Source organism: Pteronotus mesoamericanus, unplaced genomic scaffold (genome assembly GCF_021234165.1).
Source record: "Pteronotus mesoamericanus isolate MK-2021 breed Mesoamerican mustached bat unplaced genomic scaffold, CSHL_Meso_final scaffold_85, whole genome shotgun sequence".
Lineage (NCBI taxonomy): Eukaryota > Metazoa > Chordata > Mammalia > Chiroptera > Mormoopidae > Pteronotus > Pteronotus mesoamericanus.
In genome coordinates, this window is record NW_026555329.1 from 11,981,100 (window position 1) to 12,000,682 (window position 19,583).

Genomic DNA, 19,583 nt, shown 5'->3' on the forward strand with positions numbered 1-19,583 from the left:
GTCGCCACCAGGATCACAAGTGAATTTCAGCACTACTGAGTTCCTGGTCCCGTCCCCGCGGCCTCCCGTGCCCTGTCGGGCTGCGGCGTCTTAAGTGACTCCGCAGCTCCAAGCCCCACAGGAGGGTGAGGGCAAGGGGTTTCAGAGTTGCAGCCCTCACTTTTTAACGTCCCAGTCATTGTCCTTGAAACCCGAGTCCCTTCACCCCTCGCCCCCCAACTCCGGGCTGTGGCTGTGTAAAAACAGAAGAGGAAGTGAAAGCATCAAGTACAGTAAGTGACACCCTCGGTCTCCATGTATACATAACAAAAGCTCAGGAAATGTGCGGGTCCTTCGGATACCTGAGCCACCTCATCCCCTCCCTGCTCCGCCCCACCTCCATGGAGGACTGGAAGCACCTTGTCCCAGTGCACACTTGGGAGAAATTCGATTTTTATCTCTTCCTCACCTAGATTGCTCCGTAATCCTCCCAACGCAACCCTCCCTAACATGCAATTCCTCCACTGTCCCCCGGTGCTTTCTCACAAAGATTCTTTATTTTACTCTCCCATGAATGATTTGGCTCTTATCTTACTTGAGGACAAATTAAAAAAAAAAAATGTGTTTTGATAAACCATAATAATGGTTGATATGTGTTACCAAAAAAAAAAAAAAAAAAAAAGGCAAAAGAACCTGGGCCAAAAACTTAGTGGGAGCAAAGCTATGGCTAGGTGGGCTTGTTATCAGGTTAAAAGTAGGAGGTTTGGGGTCGGGGGACGATCTTGAGGGAGGGGAGGAGGCGGAGGAGTGAGAAGGCACAGGTTTAGTAGATCGCGCTTCAGAGTATGTGCCTGAACCGAACAAAAGTGCTTTAGGAAATCAGCCCAAGAACGGACCAGACACCAGTAAGGGGAACTGGCGACTCCGTACACATGGATGGATTCAGTGTCTCCGGGCACCTTAACAATAAGCAGTGGATTAGGAAGGCAGTCGGTTTCCTCTGTGGCATTTCCAGGCTTTGGACCCTGCGCCAACCCGCCGAACACCAGCCGGGGGAGAGGGGCGCGGGAGATCCAGGAGAACGGGCAGCAAGCTGCCTGATTGACAGCCCGAAATCTGATCTTGTGAAAGAGACGCGGAGCCAATGGGAGGCAGCGATCCATCAGTTTGGATTGGAGGCCCCTGGAGGAGAAGTAGAGGAAAAACCACCGAATTGAGCTCTGTCAGAGGCGCTTTCGGCTTCCAAGGGGGAAGTGCTGGGCAATAATTAATGTTTTTATTAAATTTGGAGGGAATTTTTTGCAGCAGTTCGCCTAGCGTGGCCTTCAGGTGGGTCTTTCCAACAACTTTTTATGTCTCTCCAGATAATTGCATGGTTGTGGGTTGCAAAAACTATCCTTGTGAAAGAGGTGTCTCCGTCTCTTAGTCCCGTTAGGTGCAAAGCAAGTCTCGTTGATCGCCATTGCTAGTTTTGCACACGTTTGCGAATCAGAGCCGCCCGCGGTACACCGACCTCGCAGGGAAACATCGAGAGTGTAAATAAATACATAGCCTCTAGTTCGGATTTTTGCTACTGCCGAAAATATGTAAATTATGAACTCTCTGGGCTTTCTTTGGATCCAGGTGAAGGAGGCGGTGTAGGGAGGGTTATTTTTGTGAATGGGACAGTCGGAGGGTAATTAGCTATGCAAATTCAAGAGCTTCATTCATGATTTCTTTTTTTTTTAGCCTAAAAGCCATCTTGTTCCCCTCTAGGTTGATAGAAGTCCAGATCCCGAGGAAATCTCCAGCTAAATGCTCAAAATATAAAACACTGAGCTGAGATTTGCGAAGAGCAGCAGAATGGATGGATTTTATGACCAGCAAGTGCCTTACATGGTCACCAATGTGAGTGATCAGTTCGAGAGTTGCTGTTTATAAACTTGACTGGGGTGGGGGGGTGGATAAGGGAGGAGGTAAGGGGGTTGGGATTGCAGATACTTTATCTGCTTTGTTGCCACTGTAGGGCGACTCTGCTTCTAGAAGCCCAGTCTTCAAAATGAGCTTACCTTTCAGTGATTTGGATAAGGCACAGTTTTGTTTTTAAGACCCCTTTTTCTGATTAAAGGGCCCAAGATGAGTGGAAGAGGAGATGGAGGGCAGCAGCAGCTGCTGCACTCAAAGTTTTTGGCTGGGTTTGTCTGCCACATTGAAAAGAATGAAGTTGAGACAAATGCTGACACTTTTTGTTTACATGGGGTGTTTTTGTTTCTTTTTTCCCCCCTCTCATTTTCTCTTATATTTTTCATTTTATCACTCTTCTTCTGCTTTTTTTTTTTTTTTGAGTGGGGAGTATCAGAATAACATTCATTGTATTTTAGACTAGCTTTGATCCAGCCTAAAATCGACTTTAAGTGTAATTGCTTAATGTTGTTTTGATGCTGAGATACCATGAATGTATGACCAATAAATAGTATGCTAGGATCGGCATTGGGAAGCAACTCTTCCTGGCTGTTGAATTCTCAGCATAAGCTTTCACTGTGAAATGAATGCAGAAAATGAATGTTAGAGTTGATAGTATGGACTTTAATTTTTCTATTTAGAGAGGATCCTGTAGATGTATGCATGCATGTATTTTTTTGTGTGTGACTTTTGAGGTTTACATTCTTTTAAAGGATTTTATCTTTCCCTTTGTAGAATCAGCGTGGGAGAAATTGTAACGAGAGACCAACAAATGTCAGGAAAAGAAAATTCATTAACAGAGATCTGGCTCATGATTCAGAAGGTGAGGTTTGATTTTGGGCTGAATTCCCCCTCTTTACCTATATCCCCCACTCTCATCAAGAAGAGGAGCACTTCAATCTTAGCTTAAAAATAATAAACATTCAAATTGCTATATTTAACTAGGACTTTTACTTGAAACAATTAACATAATGTGACAGTTTGCACCGGAGGATATTTCATGGCCCTGTCACAAACTAATGAAAGAAGGAAGTAAAAAGTTAACAGTGATATCCTTTTATATTTAATACCCTTGTCCATGTGGATTATAACTAATCCCATACACTAAGGTATTAATTTTAAAATATCTAACACAGTGGGACAAATTAAGCAACTATGTACACTGCTAAAACAATGTAAATGAATATTTGATTTCCCCTTTACACAAAAACCATGTAGTTATCAAACTTTTCGTGGATGATTTTGATGACTCCATGGAGAGGTCATAATATCGTTTTGTAGATCTTAAAGTGTTCTCAGAATTATAATTAATGCCTAATTAATAATTTTAATACTTACTTGGAAAATTAGGTTACAGATTCTTTTTATGAACTGTTGGTAGGAAGTCAATATATTATAAATTATTCCAGCCATAGGGAAGCATTAATAATAAACTTAAGATACTTAGATTTAGTTATCAAAGTTCAGTTGTACATTTAGATGAGGCATATTGAATTCTGAAACTTCCTCAAATCCTCATAATTATAGAACACCTCTCTCCCTTCACACTATGACAGAATACAAAAATTTGGACTTGATAATAAACAGGTGCCAGGGAATTATCTGTCTTTGATTTTTGTACCTATTAATGTAGAAATATTTCTCTAACAACTTGTATTTAAAAGTTGTTCCTTTTATCTTTACGGCATTGAACTTGAAAATATACATTACTTTGAGAATTATACCATTTGTTGTTACATCTTTTGTATAAAATTCAGAAATATAAATAAAATATTTTTCAGTCTTTCTAATCTTTTTCCTACTATTTTACATGAGTTGCATATATTTAAGAAAGGTTTCTGTAGACATACCTTTTCCTAAGCTATTTTTGAATACTAGTTCATGTATGTTGTTGGTGTCCCTGAGCTTATTTATTAATCTGTTTGTTTAAAAAAGGGGGGGAGAGGGAAGAGAGATATTGACTTTATTATTTAGTTGACTGAAAGAATAACTTCTTAAAGAAATAATGCTCAATAACCATCAAAATGAGCAGGATTATTGAAATCTATAAGGTATAAATTCTGTTCTCTTTTTATATTGACTACCTCCCCAAATAAAATTGATATATGACAAATCTTAGGACAAACATTTCCATTTAATGAAACCTAAAGATTTGCAAATCTTTTCTTTATGTCTTTGGCTTGTTTTTTAGAACTCTTTCAAGATCTAAGTCAATTACAGGAAACATGGCTTGCAGAAGGTAAGGCAAAAAAAAAAAATAATAATAATAAATGCTTTTAAAGGAGGAGAAAGCAACTCTGGAAGGGGGGAAAAGTCCTGAACTTGCTGTCTTAATGTTCAGCCCAATTAATTGAGCTCTAAAAGAGCCACCTCATGTGTCATGCATACATTAGAGCCTCTGATGAGTTTGTCTTTGGGGAATCTGGGGCTGCGCTACCCAGTGTCATCACAAATTACCAGGAGAAATTGCTTCCAGCTCACAATCACATCTGCTTTTGGCAAGAACTAATGCACCAAGACTTCAAGTTCTAAGCCTCTGTTCAGATTTTAATTGCAATTGATCAGGTTTATATTATTGTACCTCGAGAGACCTCCTAGAGCCAGAACCCGGCTAGCTGTTTCTTTTAGAGCAGCGCACATCATTATTTGGTGTTCTGGTGGAGGACTTTTCTGATGGCAGAAATTAGTTTCTCTGGGTTCATCAGGACGGGATGCTTCAAGATTTAAGTGCAAGTGTCTTCTTTCCACCTTGTTCACAACACAGAACGATAGGTGTGTATCCAATACTTGGGAAATGTATGTCTTTAAAATAAATCTTTGGGGGCTTTGAAGAAATTTTCAATGTTTTCTATTTGTTACTGTTATGTGATGTTTGTTGAAATTGACTTTTGCTCTCATGTTACTTTTACTAGGATTTAGTTAATATAGCAAGGACACATTTAAAGGCATTATTTTTATTTTTGATTGCTTTTTTTATAAAAATTTGTGTTACAATCTATTGTACCTTTTTATTGTGTAAACTTTATTTCATAAGAACAATGAAGTATTGCTTCAGTAGAGCTATATACAACTTGAGAAATGCCTAATTTTGAGGGACTTTTGTTGGTGTTCATAATTTGAATTTTTTCTTTTGGTTTTGTCCTCATGTGAAATATTGATTTTACCCTGTGATATGTTTGGTGGAAAACAAAGAAAATTATAGATATTTAAGTATTAAGTATAATTGTCTTTTTTCTGTCTTTACATTACATGGGAAACATAACAGTTTTTGGAACAAATTTTTAAGACGGTTAAAAGAAGAGAGAGGGTCTCTTTAAGTGGAAGCCAAGTGTTGCTGTTGCTATTTGGGGCTGACTGCTGTGTTTTATCAGTGGTCTAGCTTGCAGTTGATCAAGTTGCTGTTAGCATGTAAAATAAGTTTCTTTGTTTTGCTGATATTCTAGTTCTCCAAAGAGCTTCTGCAATCTTTTTTAAAAATCTTTTAAGTTAAATAGTTCTCCGGGTAGCCCTTCCAAAAAGGTGATTGTGTTTGTATGTAAATGAAAGGTAAGTATGCATAAGAATTTTAGTTTTATTTAAAGGTCAGTTTGCTTGTCTCTGGTAATGAGACTTACTGCAATAGATTACTTATTATTGCAACATGAGCCATATATTTCCACGTAACTTTTTCAAGAAAAAATTGCACAGAGGTACTTGTATTAACTTTTTCTGTTAGTTTGCAAAGTTGACAGTTGTGAGACCATTACATTTATGAGGGAATTTATTTGCTTATTCAACATAACTTGAAATATCCATTTTAATTGTTTTGGAAGATTAGTTTGTTGTTTAAGATGTTTAAGTCTCATTGATTCCAAGTCAGTGCACTTGCTGGCAGATTTTGAGTGTGCATAGCAACTCTGTTCCTGGAATTTTAAAATGTGGAATCTGTGACAGACTCTTAACATTTTATAATTGATTTCAGTACAGTTTTTTACTTTCAACTTCTTTTGTTTCTTTGTCACTCGGATAAGTAATTTGACTAATTTATCTGAGTTTATCTTTTCAAACTCTGCACTGATTATTCTTAGTCATAGTTTTTCACATACCTGTAAATCAGATCTGAAGATTTGCTTTATATCAAATAAATCTAGAAGATGACATGTATTTGGAGGAATATGGACTTTGACTTAGAAAAGAATTCATAAGGCTAAGAAGTTCAGAAATTAATAGTCGGACTGTTGTATTGAATAACAAGGTGGGCTTCTATTTACAAATTATGGGGATACCATTTCATTTCAGAATAATTTCAACATTTTTCAAAATAGTTTACATTAATTTATCCTATCTAATAGCAAGGAGAGGATTTTAAAATTTTTTAAATTATTTTTACTGTTTGTTAGACAGCATATTTTTATTTTTAGCAATTATATATAGTTATATTTGCTTTAGCATTTTGACTTGACTTAATAGCATCTTGAATAATAGTAGCTAAGAAGAGAACTCAAAATTTTACTAGTTTATTAGTATCTGGATTTGTCCATTTATGTTCCTCTGGATATCCAGAAATTAAAACACTGCCAAATTGGCTGATATGAACCGTTTACATATTTCTTTTCATAATGCTTTGTAGCCAAGAAACTGACCATGGAATTTTAAAGCATCTTGACCCTTTTAAAAAAGATCATTGGCAATTAACCAAGTTTCTCCCATGAGTTAGAATCCCACTGGGAAATTAATCGGGTCTAAAAATCTTACTGGATCTGAGAGTCAAGTTAGTTGTCATGTGTCATATGATAATCATGTTAAAAAATTATCGAAGTTCCTACATACTTGGGAGATGATATATGCTAACATGTTTGTTTTTCCTATAAGAATTTCATAAATTAGTCCCAAAGTGCAACATATGAGTCATTGGTAAATTATGGAGTAAGAAATGTGTTTTATGTCTAAGGAGAAATTGGGATAAGGCAGGTTGGGTGGAGCTAGAACCAGTATTTTCAATTCACTAAAGTTATCTCTAAAAATAGAATTCATTCTCTCAAAAAATTTACTTCCAGAGATCAAAAATATGTCTGTGAAGACTATAACTTTATATTAGTATCGCTTTCTAAGTACTAACACTGAAGTTTAAATATTTTTAACATATATACCACAGTTTAAAATAATCACATTTCATTCTGAAATAAATGGAATAGGTGATGTTTTCAGTAACAGAGTAGGCAGATAAAAAAATTGAGAATATGCCTATTTTGAATTTTGCTCTAGCTACCTCATACTGTAACTGTAACTACATACAATTCTTTATTGATTCTTTGCCTATTGAATTAGATTGCTCCTGACAGAGAGGCAATTTCAATTATTTGATCCCATGAAATAATGAGTTTAAATACCAATCCTATCAACATCATAGTAATGTCTTATTCTTGACAACCTGTTTTAAGTGTTGCTTCAGCAAATGGTGCCCAGGAAATTCATAATTAGAATGGACTCTTGTTGGGGGACAGAAAGAGAAGGATGTAAAACTGAGTTTTAAAAGGATTGCATTCTTCTAAAGTTTGTTATTAAGGCTTACCTACTAACAACTGAAAGAGAAATAAGGGATTTCACGTGTATCTAATGAAAATACATAGCAACTTTTAAACATTATTTTTGTGTTGGTCTAGATGTTCTTGAGATTCCCTTTTGTCAGTAATATTCAGGAAAAAAGTCAACAGTGATTTGATGCCATCAGGGTAAAATGATCTTCGATTGTGTTGTTGTAAGTCAAGCTTCATTAGGCCACCACACTTGAGTCAAAGTTTTATCTCCAAGAACAACTTTTCTACACCTTTGGTCCTTACCTCATGCAGATAAGACTTTTTCTTTCTTTTGTTTTATGTGACCTTTAAATGATAATCAGGTCTACTTAAAAGTAGAGATTGTACCTCCGCAATTCACTTCTGTGATTGATACTGATTATATTCAAAGTTATTTATTGTGAAGTTTCATAAATAATATGTTATACATATGGTCATCCAATAATAGTCAGCAGTCATAATGCACTCATTTTTGTTTTGCAAAAATTGTACTGTGCCTTTTTAAAAAGGAACACAAATTGGGTGTATTCTTGAATTTTTTTGTTTTGTTTTCATGTGATGCAGTAAGAAATAAAATCTTTAGAAAGACATTATTTTTATGTGGTTAACAAAAAAAAAAAAAAGGAATTGATGACTTACGCATTAAATTACAGAAGTCCAAACTATTTCTTAGAATTGAGCAAGAGCCATTTTTTTTTAAGTGGGGACTACAACCCCTCTTTGCATTGTGCCTAGAAATACTCTAAAATGTGAAAAAAATTCTCTTTGCTTGATTAAAAGATAGCAGGTAATGTATTACATTTCTAAATACTCATTGGACACAAACCTTTCATCTAGACTCTCCTTGCAAAATAGAAAATTTTTTATTAAGAATAGAATTTGGATTTGCTGTAGCATAATATAGCTTTTCCAGAGGGCCATAATAAATGTTTATGAAACAATGCTAAGCTTTCCTAATTCAGTTACTGACAATGTATAATTTCTTGGAATTTATAATATAACTTTATTCCATTTGACCTGTTTATAAACTTTTAATTGTAATCTTCATTATCATCATCAACATCATCATCATCAGATCTCTGTAGCACTAGAGAAAATATTTGATTAGAAACAAGAGCTCTGATCTACTCTTTAGTTTTTAAGTCATTACAGGTCAGTTTAGAGTTAGGAATAGAAGCTAGTTTGAGACTAAAGACAACTAAAACTTACTGTTTTCTTTCTTTTAGGACACAGAATGTCTTTAGCAAATATTAAAGATGTTTCTGTCATGGGGAAACAGCCGTCTTTATCAGTTTAAATATGTTTATAATTATGCATTAATTAATGCTTATATATTGGTACAATCATTTTAATATTAAAATCGGATGTGGTATAAAAGCAGGCTTAGTGGCCTCATGATTATATTATTCCAAGGCCTGAAGCTTCATTTTAGCATTAAACAGAATGCCACTGTTCGAAAGCTAATTTTCTTGTTTTACTTTTACTTAAAGTTTAAATTTCCTCAGAGAAAGTTGTTTTTAACCCTTTATTCAAAACGAAATGCTACTAAGTCAGCAGCAATCTGTTATAATCTTAGGAGAGAGAAATTTTGAATAACAAGCAAGAAAAATAAGGCACTTTTAATGGGTTTTATCATTCCTTCCATCCTTTCACATTTTTTCTTTGCCTCTTTCTTCCCTTCCTTTTTAGTTTTATACATTTAAGTTTCAGTGACAAGTTACCCTGTGAAGTAGGATGGGTTAAATATAATAAATAGGTGGATTTCATTTTGTAAACTTGTCATTTCTTTAAATGTGTACCTTAATGGCTCTGAACTCTATTTGAGATAGAGCAATAAAATTGTGTTTATATTGCAAGTTCAAGTTGACTTGCTTTAGCTCTCTAGAAGGGTGTGACATGAAAAGATTGTGGTTGGGCCACATGGCTCATGCTGGACTGTGTTTTTGTGAATGGAGGCAGAACTCCAGTTCTGCCTGCTTGTCTGGAGGAATTGCTGAGGAGATCAGCTGTCTCATTCACGGGCAGAAAGAATGACTCATACATCTTCCGCCTTGTTTGGCTCCAGGTCATTGTTACAGTGGATAGAACTGGTTTTAATTAAATATTAACCCCTTTTATACTTGACATGTGTTTCATTTGTAATTTTTCCACTTTCCCCCCACCTCTCTCAAAGAGAAAACCTAACAGGCGCCTAGTGTGTAAAAAAAAAAAAAAAAAAATATTTTTTCCTTGCCTGCAGCCAACCTATTTAAATGCTCAACTTTCCTTAAGTAATGATTATTACTTTATTTGAAAGTTTAAAATACTCATAAAATAAAGGCAAACTATTTAAAAATTGCCCACCCCCACCCCTCAGGGAATGTTAAGAAAGTATATTAAAATTAAACATAAGAGTTAGTGATTCTGTGACACCTGGGTCATGATTACTGTTTTCTTCAGCTTCTTTATCATGGTATGTGTTGCTATGCAGTAAAAAGAGAGAGAGAAAAGATCAACTTTGGATAATAATTTAGGTAAAGCAAATAGCTGAGAGTGCAGATACTCTCCTTTTAAAGCCGAAGTCCTGAGACTTGATGGCAACTTGACTATTAATGTGCAATGATCTGATAGAGCCGCTCTAGCTATTACCAATAAAATCCACATGCTTAATCTTCTTGAAAGCCTTTTATTGGTCTTTTGGTATATACTTCCCCCTCTCTCCTTTCTTACTCTTCCCCTTCCTCTTTAATTACAGAGTGTGGGGAAACATTTTCATTCTTCAACGGTGATTATTCCAAGCATAGTTTATAATAGATAGTTGTCGGAAAACAATTTTTAGGTTGGCTCTTATTGTTAATTTTCCTCTTTGGAGTTGGTATGACTTGTCACAAATTTTAGGCAGCTGTAGTTTGCTGCCTCACAGAATTCCTGTGAATTGAGGGGAAAAACAGAAATGTATGCTACGAGTGTGGCAATATTTTGTCATATTTTCCCTGTCCAGGGCCAACTTGTGTTTTTTGTTAACTGCTTTCCTTTTACTCTAACTTTAAATTAGAGGTAGACTTAAGCCTTTGTCTTTTTAAGTAGCATGCTGCTTCATTTGGTCTATTCAGTTTCTGAAGATTAGCTTCTGTGAAAAATGTGAGTCATATGTTTTTTGTTAAAATTTTGTAATATGTTCAAGCATAAGTGTGAAGTATTTATTCAGTATGTTAAAGAGTTAGAACAGAAATAGCAAGTTTTATTCTTTTTACAAATTGCTAGTATGCAGCTATTTTCTGTATATTTGTGAGGTATAACTTCTAGTTTCTTCTGCTCCTAAAGTTTTTCTTCGCACAAACATCCCAACACAAACCACAGAGCCATCACAGAATTTTATGTCTTTCTTGAAGTGATACATATCATGGAGTTGCAACTCTGTGGTATGATAGTAAGAAAAAAAAAAGTCTGCCTTTTAGGATATTCATACCAGCAGATTTAGTTACAAATACGCTTTTGTTACTCAGCAGATATTTTTAACCTTTCCTGTAAAGAGATATTACATTTTTATTAGGTTCTTGTAAATGTTGGCTTTTTAAAAGCATAATTGCTGTGGAAGATAATTTTTGCATCTCAATAGTTAATGTCTGTTTAGCAGTTAATTTAGAAGGAAAACTGAAACATGTGGATATAATGGAAAAAATATGTAGGATTTGATTCTGTCTACCTGCTGTTATTTATTAAATAGATATTAAAAACATTTTTATAATTTTTTGGTGTGGAGACTTGTTTAAAAGGGCACTCCTCCAGTTATAATGTGTGAGTCTATGAGAGAACTCAAGCTTACTGCAATGCAAGAGAAATGTTTATAGCTAAGAGAATGCTAATGTACAGATTTTAGCTGTTATATTTTTTCCATGTCCAGTATAATTCATTAGAAATAAAGATAATTAAGATTGCATCGTAATAATTGAAGTAGTTTTCTTGTGTGTATTAAGTGGAAAAAAAGTGGGTATCTGACATTGTCTGACATTTTTTTAGACTATTTCATTTAATCCTCACACAAAAAAATCTCTATTATCACTAATAAACAGATGAGTAAAATGGAGTTGAAAGAGGTTAAAAAATGTTGCACAGTTTATAGAGCTAGCAAGTCATAGAACTATGATTGGAAGTTTGCATGACTTTAGTTTGTTAGTTAGATATTAGATATTGGTGGGATAAAAAGAGAAAACACTTCTTCAAATAAAGGCTGAAGAAATAGGCATCAGTTATAATTTGGAAAAAGTTCTTAATTTATTTGGTTTCATTTTTGTGGCAGAGGATTGGATTTGTCTTTAATAAGCTTAAATATTGTTGTACAGAAGAAAGTTGTTAGAAAATGAATGTCAGATTGCATGTATTTTGATGATAGGTAAGATTATCATTGGTTCTGTTCTTAGTAATATGACAAATTTTATGTAGCCAAATAATTATGTTTTTAAATATATTATTAAATAAGTTGGCAAAAAGAACCTTTAATTATATGTATGTTTTAATCTTTTTTTATTACAATTTTTAAATACAGAATTTTATTATGTAGACTTTTTCTTAACTCATTGAATTACCAACCCAAAAGAGTTTCAACAGAGACTTATTATTTTAATAAGTATTCCCCCATACAGCACAGGCTCTTTTTAAAAATTAATTGACAGGTGTTTGAATATGACTTGACTGGGTAAAAAGTTTTAGTATTAGATAATATTAGTAAAGTAATACTAACTAATCAGATCACAGCTAAAATTAATTAGGAAAGTAACCTAACTTCTGTTTTATGTAGTTTGTATATATGTGAAAGTGCATATGTGAAAACTTGTTTTTGTAATATTCTGTCAATTTGGAACAGGTTATTTTGATGCGTAAATCAACTATGCTGAAAATATTATAGAAATGAAAAAGTTTACTTGTGTTTTGGTTGCTGCCAAATGTGTAAAGTCCTTGCTATTTAGTAATTTTTTCCCTTACTAAAAATAGGGAAGCTGTTCGATATTAGGACTGATGAAATGGTGATATTTTTTTGTTAATGCTGAAAATCACTAGGAAAATATTTTGCGTGAAAGAATGGAGTTTATTTGTATTTTTATGACCATGGTCAATGACTTTGATAACATTTTATACTATATGACCAAAATCAATGACAATAATTTAAGAAACTTTGTTGCTTATTTTGGCTAAATTTAGGGCAAACATTTTTAATTACGGTAGTCTAATTTGTAGTAGATGGAACATGCCAAAATTAAAGATTTCTATAAAGCAGTGGGCTGTGTGTGATAATTGCACATTATTTGAAAGAACTGTGTGGTTACTTTAAACGGGCTACTTAGGCACTTGCAGTGGTTGAATTGAAATACCTTTTATTGCAAATACATACATTTTAATTGCAAAAAGAAACACTGCAGCCAATAGAAATTCTATAGCTTCTTTTATTTGACATATGTCTCTTCTATCTAGCAGGTGAAATTCAGAGGGTTTGCCATCATTGTATTTCTGCCATACATGTTTTCTGGTTGACATCAGTGATTCCTTCTATTTCCCCTCCCAAGTATTGCCGTCAGTGCCATTTTAAATAGGAGCTCATTGGCAGATAATAATAGGTTTTATATCAGCCTAAAAACATCCGACATGAAAGATCTTACTTAAAGTAACATCCCTTATGTCTTGGCAGTTTTTTTCTTAATTTTTAATTTCTTTTTTTCCTTCAGCTCAGGTACCTGACAATGATGAGCAGTTTGTGCCAGACTATCAGGCTGAAAGTTGTAAGTATAGTTTGACTCATCTCTTAAGTTTTCCTTTTCCTTTATTCCTTCTTTCATTCTTTCTCTTTTGTTTGTTTCCACTTGCAATGCCTGATCTTGCATTATGCCAGTGCCTTTTTAGCTTATATTCATGAGGTGATGTTATTTGTCACGTTGTGACATCAGCAGAATCTCTGTGTGATCTGAGCAGAGCTCCAAATAGGAGCTCAGGAAAACTGATTTGATTACAAGATGGTCTGGTTCCCTGTGTTTGGTCAATATCCTCGGAGAAGAAGCAGGGGGAGATCCATGCGTGTGCAAGTGGTTATTTACAGTTTTCCAATAAGTTCACGAGGAAAAGTCTGGATGCCAATGAGAGATAGTCAGTAGTCAAAATCTATATGAATTTATTATTGTGTAACTTATAAAAATTCTAGGCCAAACATTCATTGGCCTATTGTATTTTTTTTTTATTATTTTTCAAAATATTTTGCATACATGAACTTTCACCCACATTGATTTAATTTTTAGCCTCATTTTCTGTTTCTGGTTGAAGTAACAGAAATGGAAGCCACCGCCATTGTCTTCTCTTAGGATCCCCCTGTGTTTCTTTCCTGGAGTCTTGCTGCGGGGCCTGACTGTCAGAGGCTGTGTGACGAGTGACTCCTGGGTACTTGCCCTCCTGCGAAGCAGCGTGAGCATTTTGCCTTCGCAGACATGGTTGCCTCGGGGTTCACTTCTGATACCTATCTCTGCCTTTCTGGGAGCTAACTGCAGCTATTGACCTGAGGTGCAAATAGTAAAGAAAAGGGTATAAAGGGCACCTCGATTCTGAAACTGACCTAATACACTGTTGTTCTGAATGTTAGCACCACTTAAAGCTCAAACTTGTTTCATTTGACATTTTCACAGCAGGCGGTATCAACAGCAGCAAAGTAGGCTTAATACCTTACAACTTATCAAACCATATTGTCACACCTAATATCATAAATCTAATACAAATACTTAACTTCAAGTAACAGATGTTTATAAGTGTTGTTTTTAGCTTTTATGTTCGGTGTCTCCAATTTCCTATGTGTCAAGTGTTGTGAGCTTTCTTCCAATTCTCTCCCATGTTAAATGTTTTAGTTTACCTTCACTAGTAAACTATTTTCCTGTTGTGGGAAAATACGTAACAGAAAAATTGCCATTTTAACCCTTTTTAAGTGTGCATTTCAGTGGCACTCACACTGTTATGCAAATATCAACACTACCCAACTCCAGAACTTTCTCATGATTCCATACTGAAACTCTGTACTTACTAAAAAAAATCACTCCTCACTGCCCCCCTGCCCCTAGTCCCTGGTAACTGCTGTTCTTATCAGCTTGATTTTTGATATGAGAAGAGAATAGTGTTGCTTGATGTCTGAATGTAATTATTAAATATTTGATTTCAAGAAACCTATACAGCAATGGTTTAGACCTTAATTAGAGGCTCCTAGAAACTCCCAGAAGGATGATAGCTAAGGATGACGGCTGGGCAAGGCCTCCCTTTCATTAAAGTGTGGGAAGAGAATGGTCACATTTCCAACATTTCTCTTCCTGTGGGGTTCTTTCTAAAAAGCTAAACCTGTCATCTGTGTGGGAGAATTCATCTTATTGAGTCATTTTACATCTGAAGAAATTGGTAATGATTCCAACACTATACCAATTGCCAGGGTAGAATAACTACCTTAAGGTTATTTTTTTTACTCTTTTTCTTAATTGACTTCTTTTTAGTTATTTATTTTTAATTTTTTTATTATTGACTTTAGAGAGGGGAAAGAAGAGAGGGAGAGGGAGAAATGCTGATCTGTTGTTCCACTTATTCATGCACTCATTAGTTGATTCCTGTACGTGTCCTGACGGGGGATCGAACCCACAACTTTGGTCCATCTGGGTGACGCTCCAACCAATGGAGCTACCTGCCCAGGGATGACTAATCCCTTTTTATTTTTTTCTTATTTTTCACTGTTTTGCCTCCTTGAACTCTTTTTCTCTTGGTCACAATGGTGCGATACTTTTTCCTTTTTCTTTTTACTCCTTTGATTCCTCCCTCTCAATCCACTTGTCTTCCTTACCTTCCTGGGGTTCTATCCCCAAACTCTTCCTCCCATTTTACATGTGTTATGTCTGCACGATGCCATAGAACTTTCTGTGACGATGGAAAAATATGTATCCTTACCACTCGATACGGTAGCCACTGATCACATTGGTCATTGAGCACATGAGATGTGGCTCATGGTCCTGAAGAAATGAATTTTTAAATGTGTTTAATCATTGTGGCTTTATATAGACACCATGTGGCTATTGGTTACAGCAGTGGCCAGCGCAGCTCTGTATAGCCGTGTCTCTTACTTTGTGATCTCTAGCCAGCTCTCCATTCTGCCTTGTCTACCAGGCTTCTTCTCTGATCCACCACTGAGGTATTGTGCAATTAGAAGAATGCAGCACCTTAGCCGTCAGCTGCGTGTGGGCATGAAACAGCATTTGCACAGCAACCCCAGTCTTCAGAGTTCACTCAGGAAGGCCAGTGTTGAAATCATTATTTTTCCAGACCAACATCTGTCTGTCTCCTGTTAACTTTCTGAGTTGATGACATCACTGTCCAAGCTGAAAACATTCGATTTATTCATGGTCTTTCCATTTCTTTACCACTAACCTTAAATAAGGAACGAAATTGTCAAGTCTACCTTTCAACATTATCTTGATTTCCTGGCCTTGTTCATCTCTGTTCACTACCTTAGTTCACACCCACATTCTGCCTTGATGGCACTTGTGAATCAGCCTTTTGATTGGCGCCCTGCCTTCAATTTTCCCTCCTTCCAGTCCCTGCTCCTCCGAGGCATTACCCCACAGCCCACAGCCGTCTGACCTTGTTAATTTTCTCCTGAAACTCCCTTCAGGACAAAGTCCTAATTCTTTAGCTGTACAGAACATTGTTCTATAACTTAAGCCTGGGCTACTGTTTCAGTTTTAACTCCTGCCATCCCAGTACCCTGTCCCTCCTCATTCTCTGAGTATAAGCCCTTCTAATCTTTCGGTTCTCCAGAGCGAACTCTTTGATGCCTCTGCACATGTTCATTTTGCTTTCACAGCTTTTACTTTTGTTTTGCAGTCTGGTGAAGCTCCTTCATCTTCAAATCCTTCTTGACCTCTTCTTTGTCGTCCTTACCCTGCAGAATTAGACTCTATAGCATTGTCTCTTGTGTTTATTATAATATTTTAAATGCATGTCTTTCTTTGATAAGACTGAACTTCTTGAGGATCAGAGACATGTCGTATTCAGTATGCCTTGCATGTTCTAGAGGCACAGTAAGGAAAATTGCATCAAAATCAATCAGCTTCTTAGTGCTTATTTTCTCCCAGGTATTTTCAAAGTCCTAATTCCTGTCTTAAGGTAGAAACATATGATCATGCCTTAAAGCAATATAGAGTCTCATTCTGGAAAAATATGCTGAAACTGTGAATGTTTAACCAAACATTTTCACAATGCTGAGATTTTATTTTACTTCAATTAGTGAATATTTACAGTTTAACAAAAAATACAGCTCTGGGACTTGTAACTAAAACACTTAAATATAAAGGCAACTTATAAACAAAGGTAACAAGAAATCTAAAATAGTCTAATACAAAGAAAGTGGAGGTGTGCTTTATTTCGATTTTTCACTGACATAAAGGACTATTATTCAGATGATGGTGACCAGCTATCATTCCGACAGAAAAGGGGAATGGTTTAAAAAGAGGAATGGAGTATATGGATAAGATTATAAGAAGGATTTCTAGATGGAGAAGTTTATCAAATATTGGAATGGAAAGCTTATATTGTCTCCTAAATGCCCTATACAAATGCTTGATCCTTGTCTGGGAATGCTTAGTGGGGCAGAGGGATCCAATCTCTAGGAGTAGAAAGAAACGCCATTCCCCCTGTGTGGCCCGTCTAGAAGGTCTATGGGCCTATCTTTTCAAATGTGAATAATTAGATTTTCTTGCATACCTCAATCAAATAAAAAGCTTCTGTTTTTGCTTTTATTGCTTTAGCCCTTTGGTAAATGTAGGTTTAGGAGAATGAACTGCAAAATTCTGCTTAACACTGGATTATAGAACATATGTTTGACTGTAACACAGATAAATATATGTAGAAGAGTAGAGAATTGAGCATTCAGAAATTGTGAAATTTCAGTTGGATACTCTCTAAAAACATTCCCAAGCATTCTTTCTTTTTTAATTTAAAAAAAATATATCAGTTGGAAATCTAGAATCTAAGGATGCACACTATAATAGGCTTTTAAAGCATCTAACCTTTGAAAGATGCTCACTTTTAGAGCACACGCGGGCACCTAAAAACAAATGAAAACAAGCAACTCCCTATAGTATATGAACAAAGGTGAAGAGAAACAATTATGTGGCTCCAACAAATTGTTTCTTATAAAGAAATCTTTTCAGGTAACAGATACTCTGCTGGAAAAAGAATTACTTTAAAAAACGCTCTAGTCCAGAGGAAGTAGAATTATCTCTCTTCAGAAAAGAGAATTTAAAAAGTATTTAAGACATAGGTGAGCCTTATTTTTCCCAGGTAGATACAAATTCATATACAAACGGAATTTTTCTAAATCTTGTGTTTTAAACTTAATACAGCAATAAGCTTATATTTTAAATGATATACTTTAAAATTTGTTATATTATTACTCTTTTTAAATCAACCCCCTCTCATTTCTTCATTACAAAGTTATATGTTATTATTTTTCTAACTAGTTTGTTTCCGTTTGTTTCTATTAGTTCCTTTGGGTGTTTAGAGTGATTGACATAGTCGCGGATGTTCCTCTTTGCATGCTGCGCCCTCCCTGGATGATCCCAGGGGTATAGCCAGGGTTCTGGAGTGCAAGTCAGTGAGAATAATGTCATTGAAGAGATAATAACCTTGACTCTGGTATATTTATGGAATTAAATATAAAAAAAGTTTGCAAATTTCTCTATTTTAACTGAAATTTGTAATACATTCCTAGTGACCCATCTGAAAATAATCAAGACAAATCGGTGTGTGGGGACTCAACTGTTTAAAGCCACTGTTTCATGGGTGCCACTTTGTTCAAGTAAATGGAAGTCATTGCCATACTTCATTTTCTTAGGTGTTTTTTTAAAAGAATAGTACTTTAGGTCTTTTTTAACAGTGAGGTGGGAAAAAATAGGTTATTGTTACAAGTCTGCTCTTTGAAAAGATGAAATCAGACAGGTCTATGCAGACCCTGACTGAACAAATTCTTTTATATTTACCTGACTTGCTCCAGAGGGGAAAGTTCCATTTATGATTTGTGTTTCTTGATTGTCTGCTGTTCTACTAAACTACTTTCCTGCACTCTGTTCCTTTCTACACATATGAGTACCTTATAAAAATTTACTTTTCAATATTAATTTTGAAACCTTTCTTTCCTGATTAAATTTTGGATATGATTGGCCAGAAAGACCTTGTCTTTTATTTCTCTGATTGTTTATACCAGAAGGTGAGTATACCTTCAAAGAGGAATTCCGTTTCTGGGACTTGAGAACATGAATTTGTTACTGTGTTTGTTTCCTTTAAAAAAATATTTTTGAGGACTATTTAAACATGTCACTGTAGTCGGACTCATCCATTCAAAGATGAGTTATCTCCTGTCTTCCTCATCTGACATAGTATGCCTGAGATTTAATCAGTAGTCAGCTTTTGAAGGTTCTGTCCTTTTGTTATGTTTCCTTTATTGTTGTTTTGGTTGGTTGTGGTTTCTCTGCTACTTTAGTTTTTGTCTTTTGCTTTTTTGTTTTTTCCAGTTTAAAGCAATATATTCACGGAGTCAGAAAAAAAAACACAAATAAGGTCATTCCCCACGCCATGCCATCCTATTCTCTAGACACAGCCACGTTTCTCCCTTTTTAATTGTCCCATATACTGCATAATAAGTGTGTATTACACTACAGCTTCTTGACTGATCAGTTTTTAGATTATTGCTCTCTGCAGGTAGAGAGGCATTTTGGATAAGGTTTAATTATTTTCCTGTAAGTAATCAGCGTTGTAACCCTTGTGTATGAATAGGAATCATTTGGGAAGCATATTCAAATGCAGCATCATGTCCCCAGTCCTGTGGGAGTTTAACTTCTTAGGTTGGGCTTTGGGCCCCTCAATATCTAAGGACCTAGTAGATGATTTTGATGTTGGCCTTCCATGGAGCACAGGCAAAATATTTTGCCTACTCTGCTCTTTTCCTCATTTCTAGAATAAAGATGGCAGTGTCTCTCTTTGCAGTTAAGTTGTATGATCAATGCTGCTCTTCTTACACATGTACAATTCATTGTGCAGTAGATAGACTTTCTGAAATTTCTCTAT

General features: G+C 35.4%; 1 protein-coding gene across 6 annotated transcripts in view; it reads left to right on the forward strand.

Moving 5' to 3' along the window:
* Nucleotides 1–211: 211 nt before the first annotated feature.
* Nucleotides 212–19,583, forward strand: part of ETV1 (ETS variant transcription factor 1) — an 88,591-nt gene continuing 69,219 nt past the window's right edge. Inside the window, exons 1-5 of one of the 6 annotated variants that reach the window (XM_054564502.1) lie at nt 212–272; nt 1,735–1,866; nt 2,656–2,743; nt 4,112–4,159; nt 13,175–13,228. In XM_054564502.1, the coding sequence (XP_054420477.1) occupies nt 1,822–1,866; nt 2,656–2,743; nt 4,112–4,159; nt 13,175–13,228 (235 nt within the window). In that variant the 5' untranslated portion in view covers nt 212–272; nt 1,735–1,821. Of the gene's footprint in view, nt 273–966; nt 1,309–1,470; nt 1,515–1,734; nt 1,867–1,932; nt 2,182–2,441; nt 2,536–2,655; nt 2,744–4,111; nt 4,160–4,217; nt 4,693–13,174; nt 13,229–19,583 lie in introns of those variants that run through there. The other 5 variants (XM_054564501.1, XM_054564503.1, XM_054564499.1 and 2 more) reach the window with 5 other exon arrangements.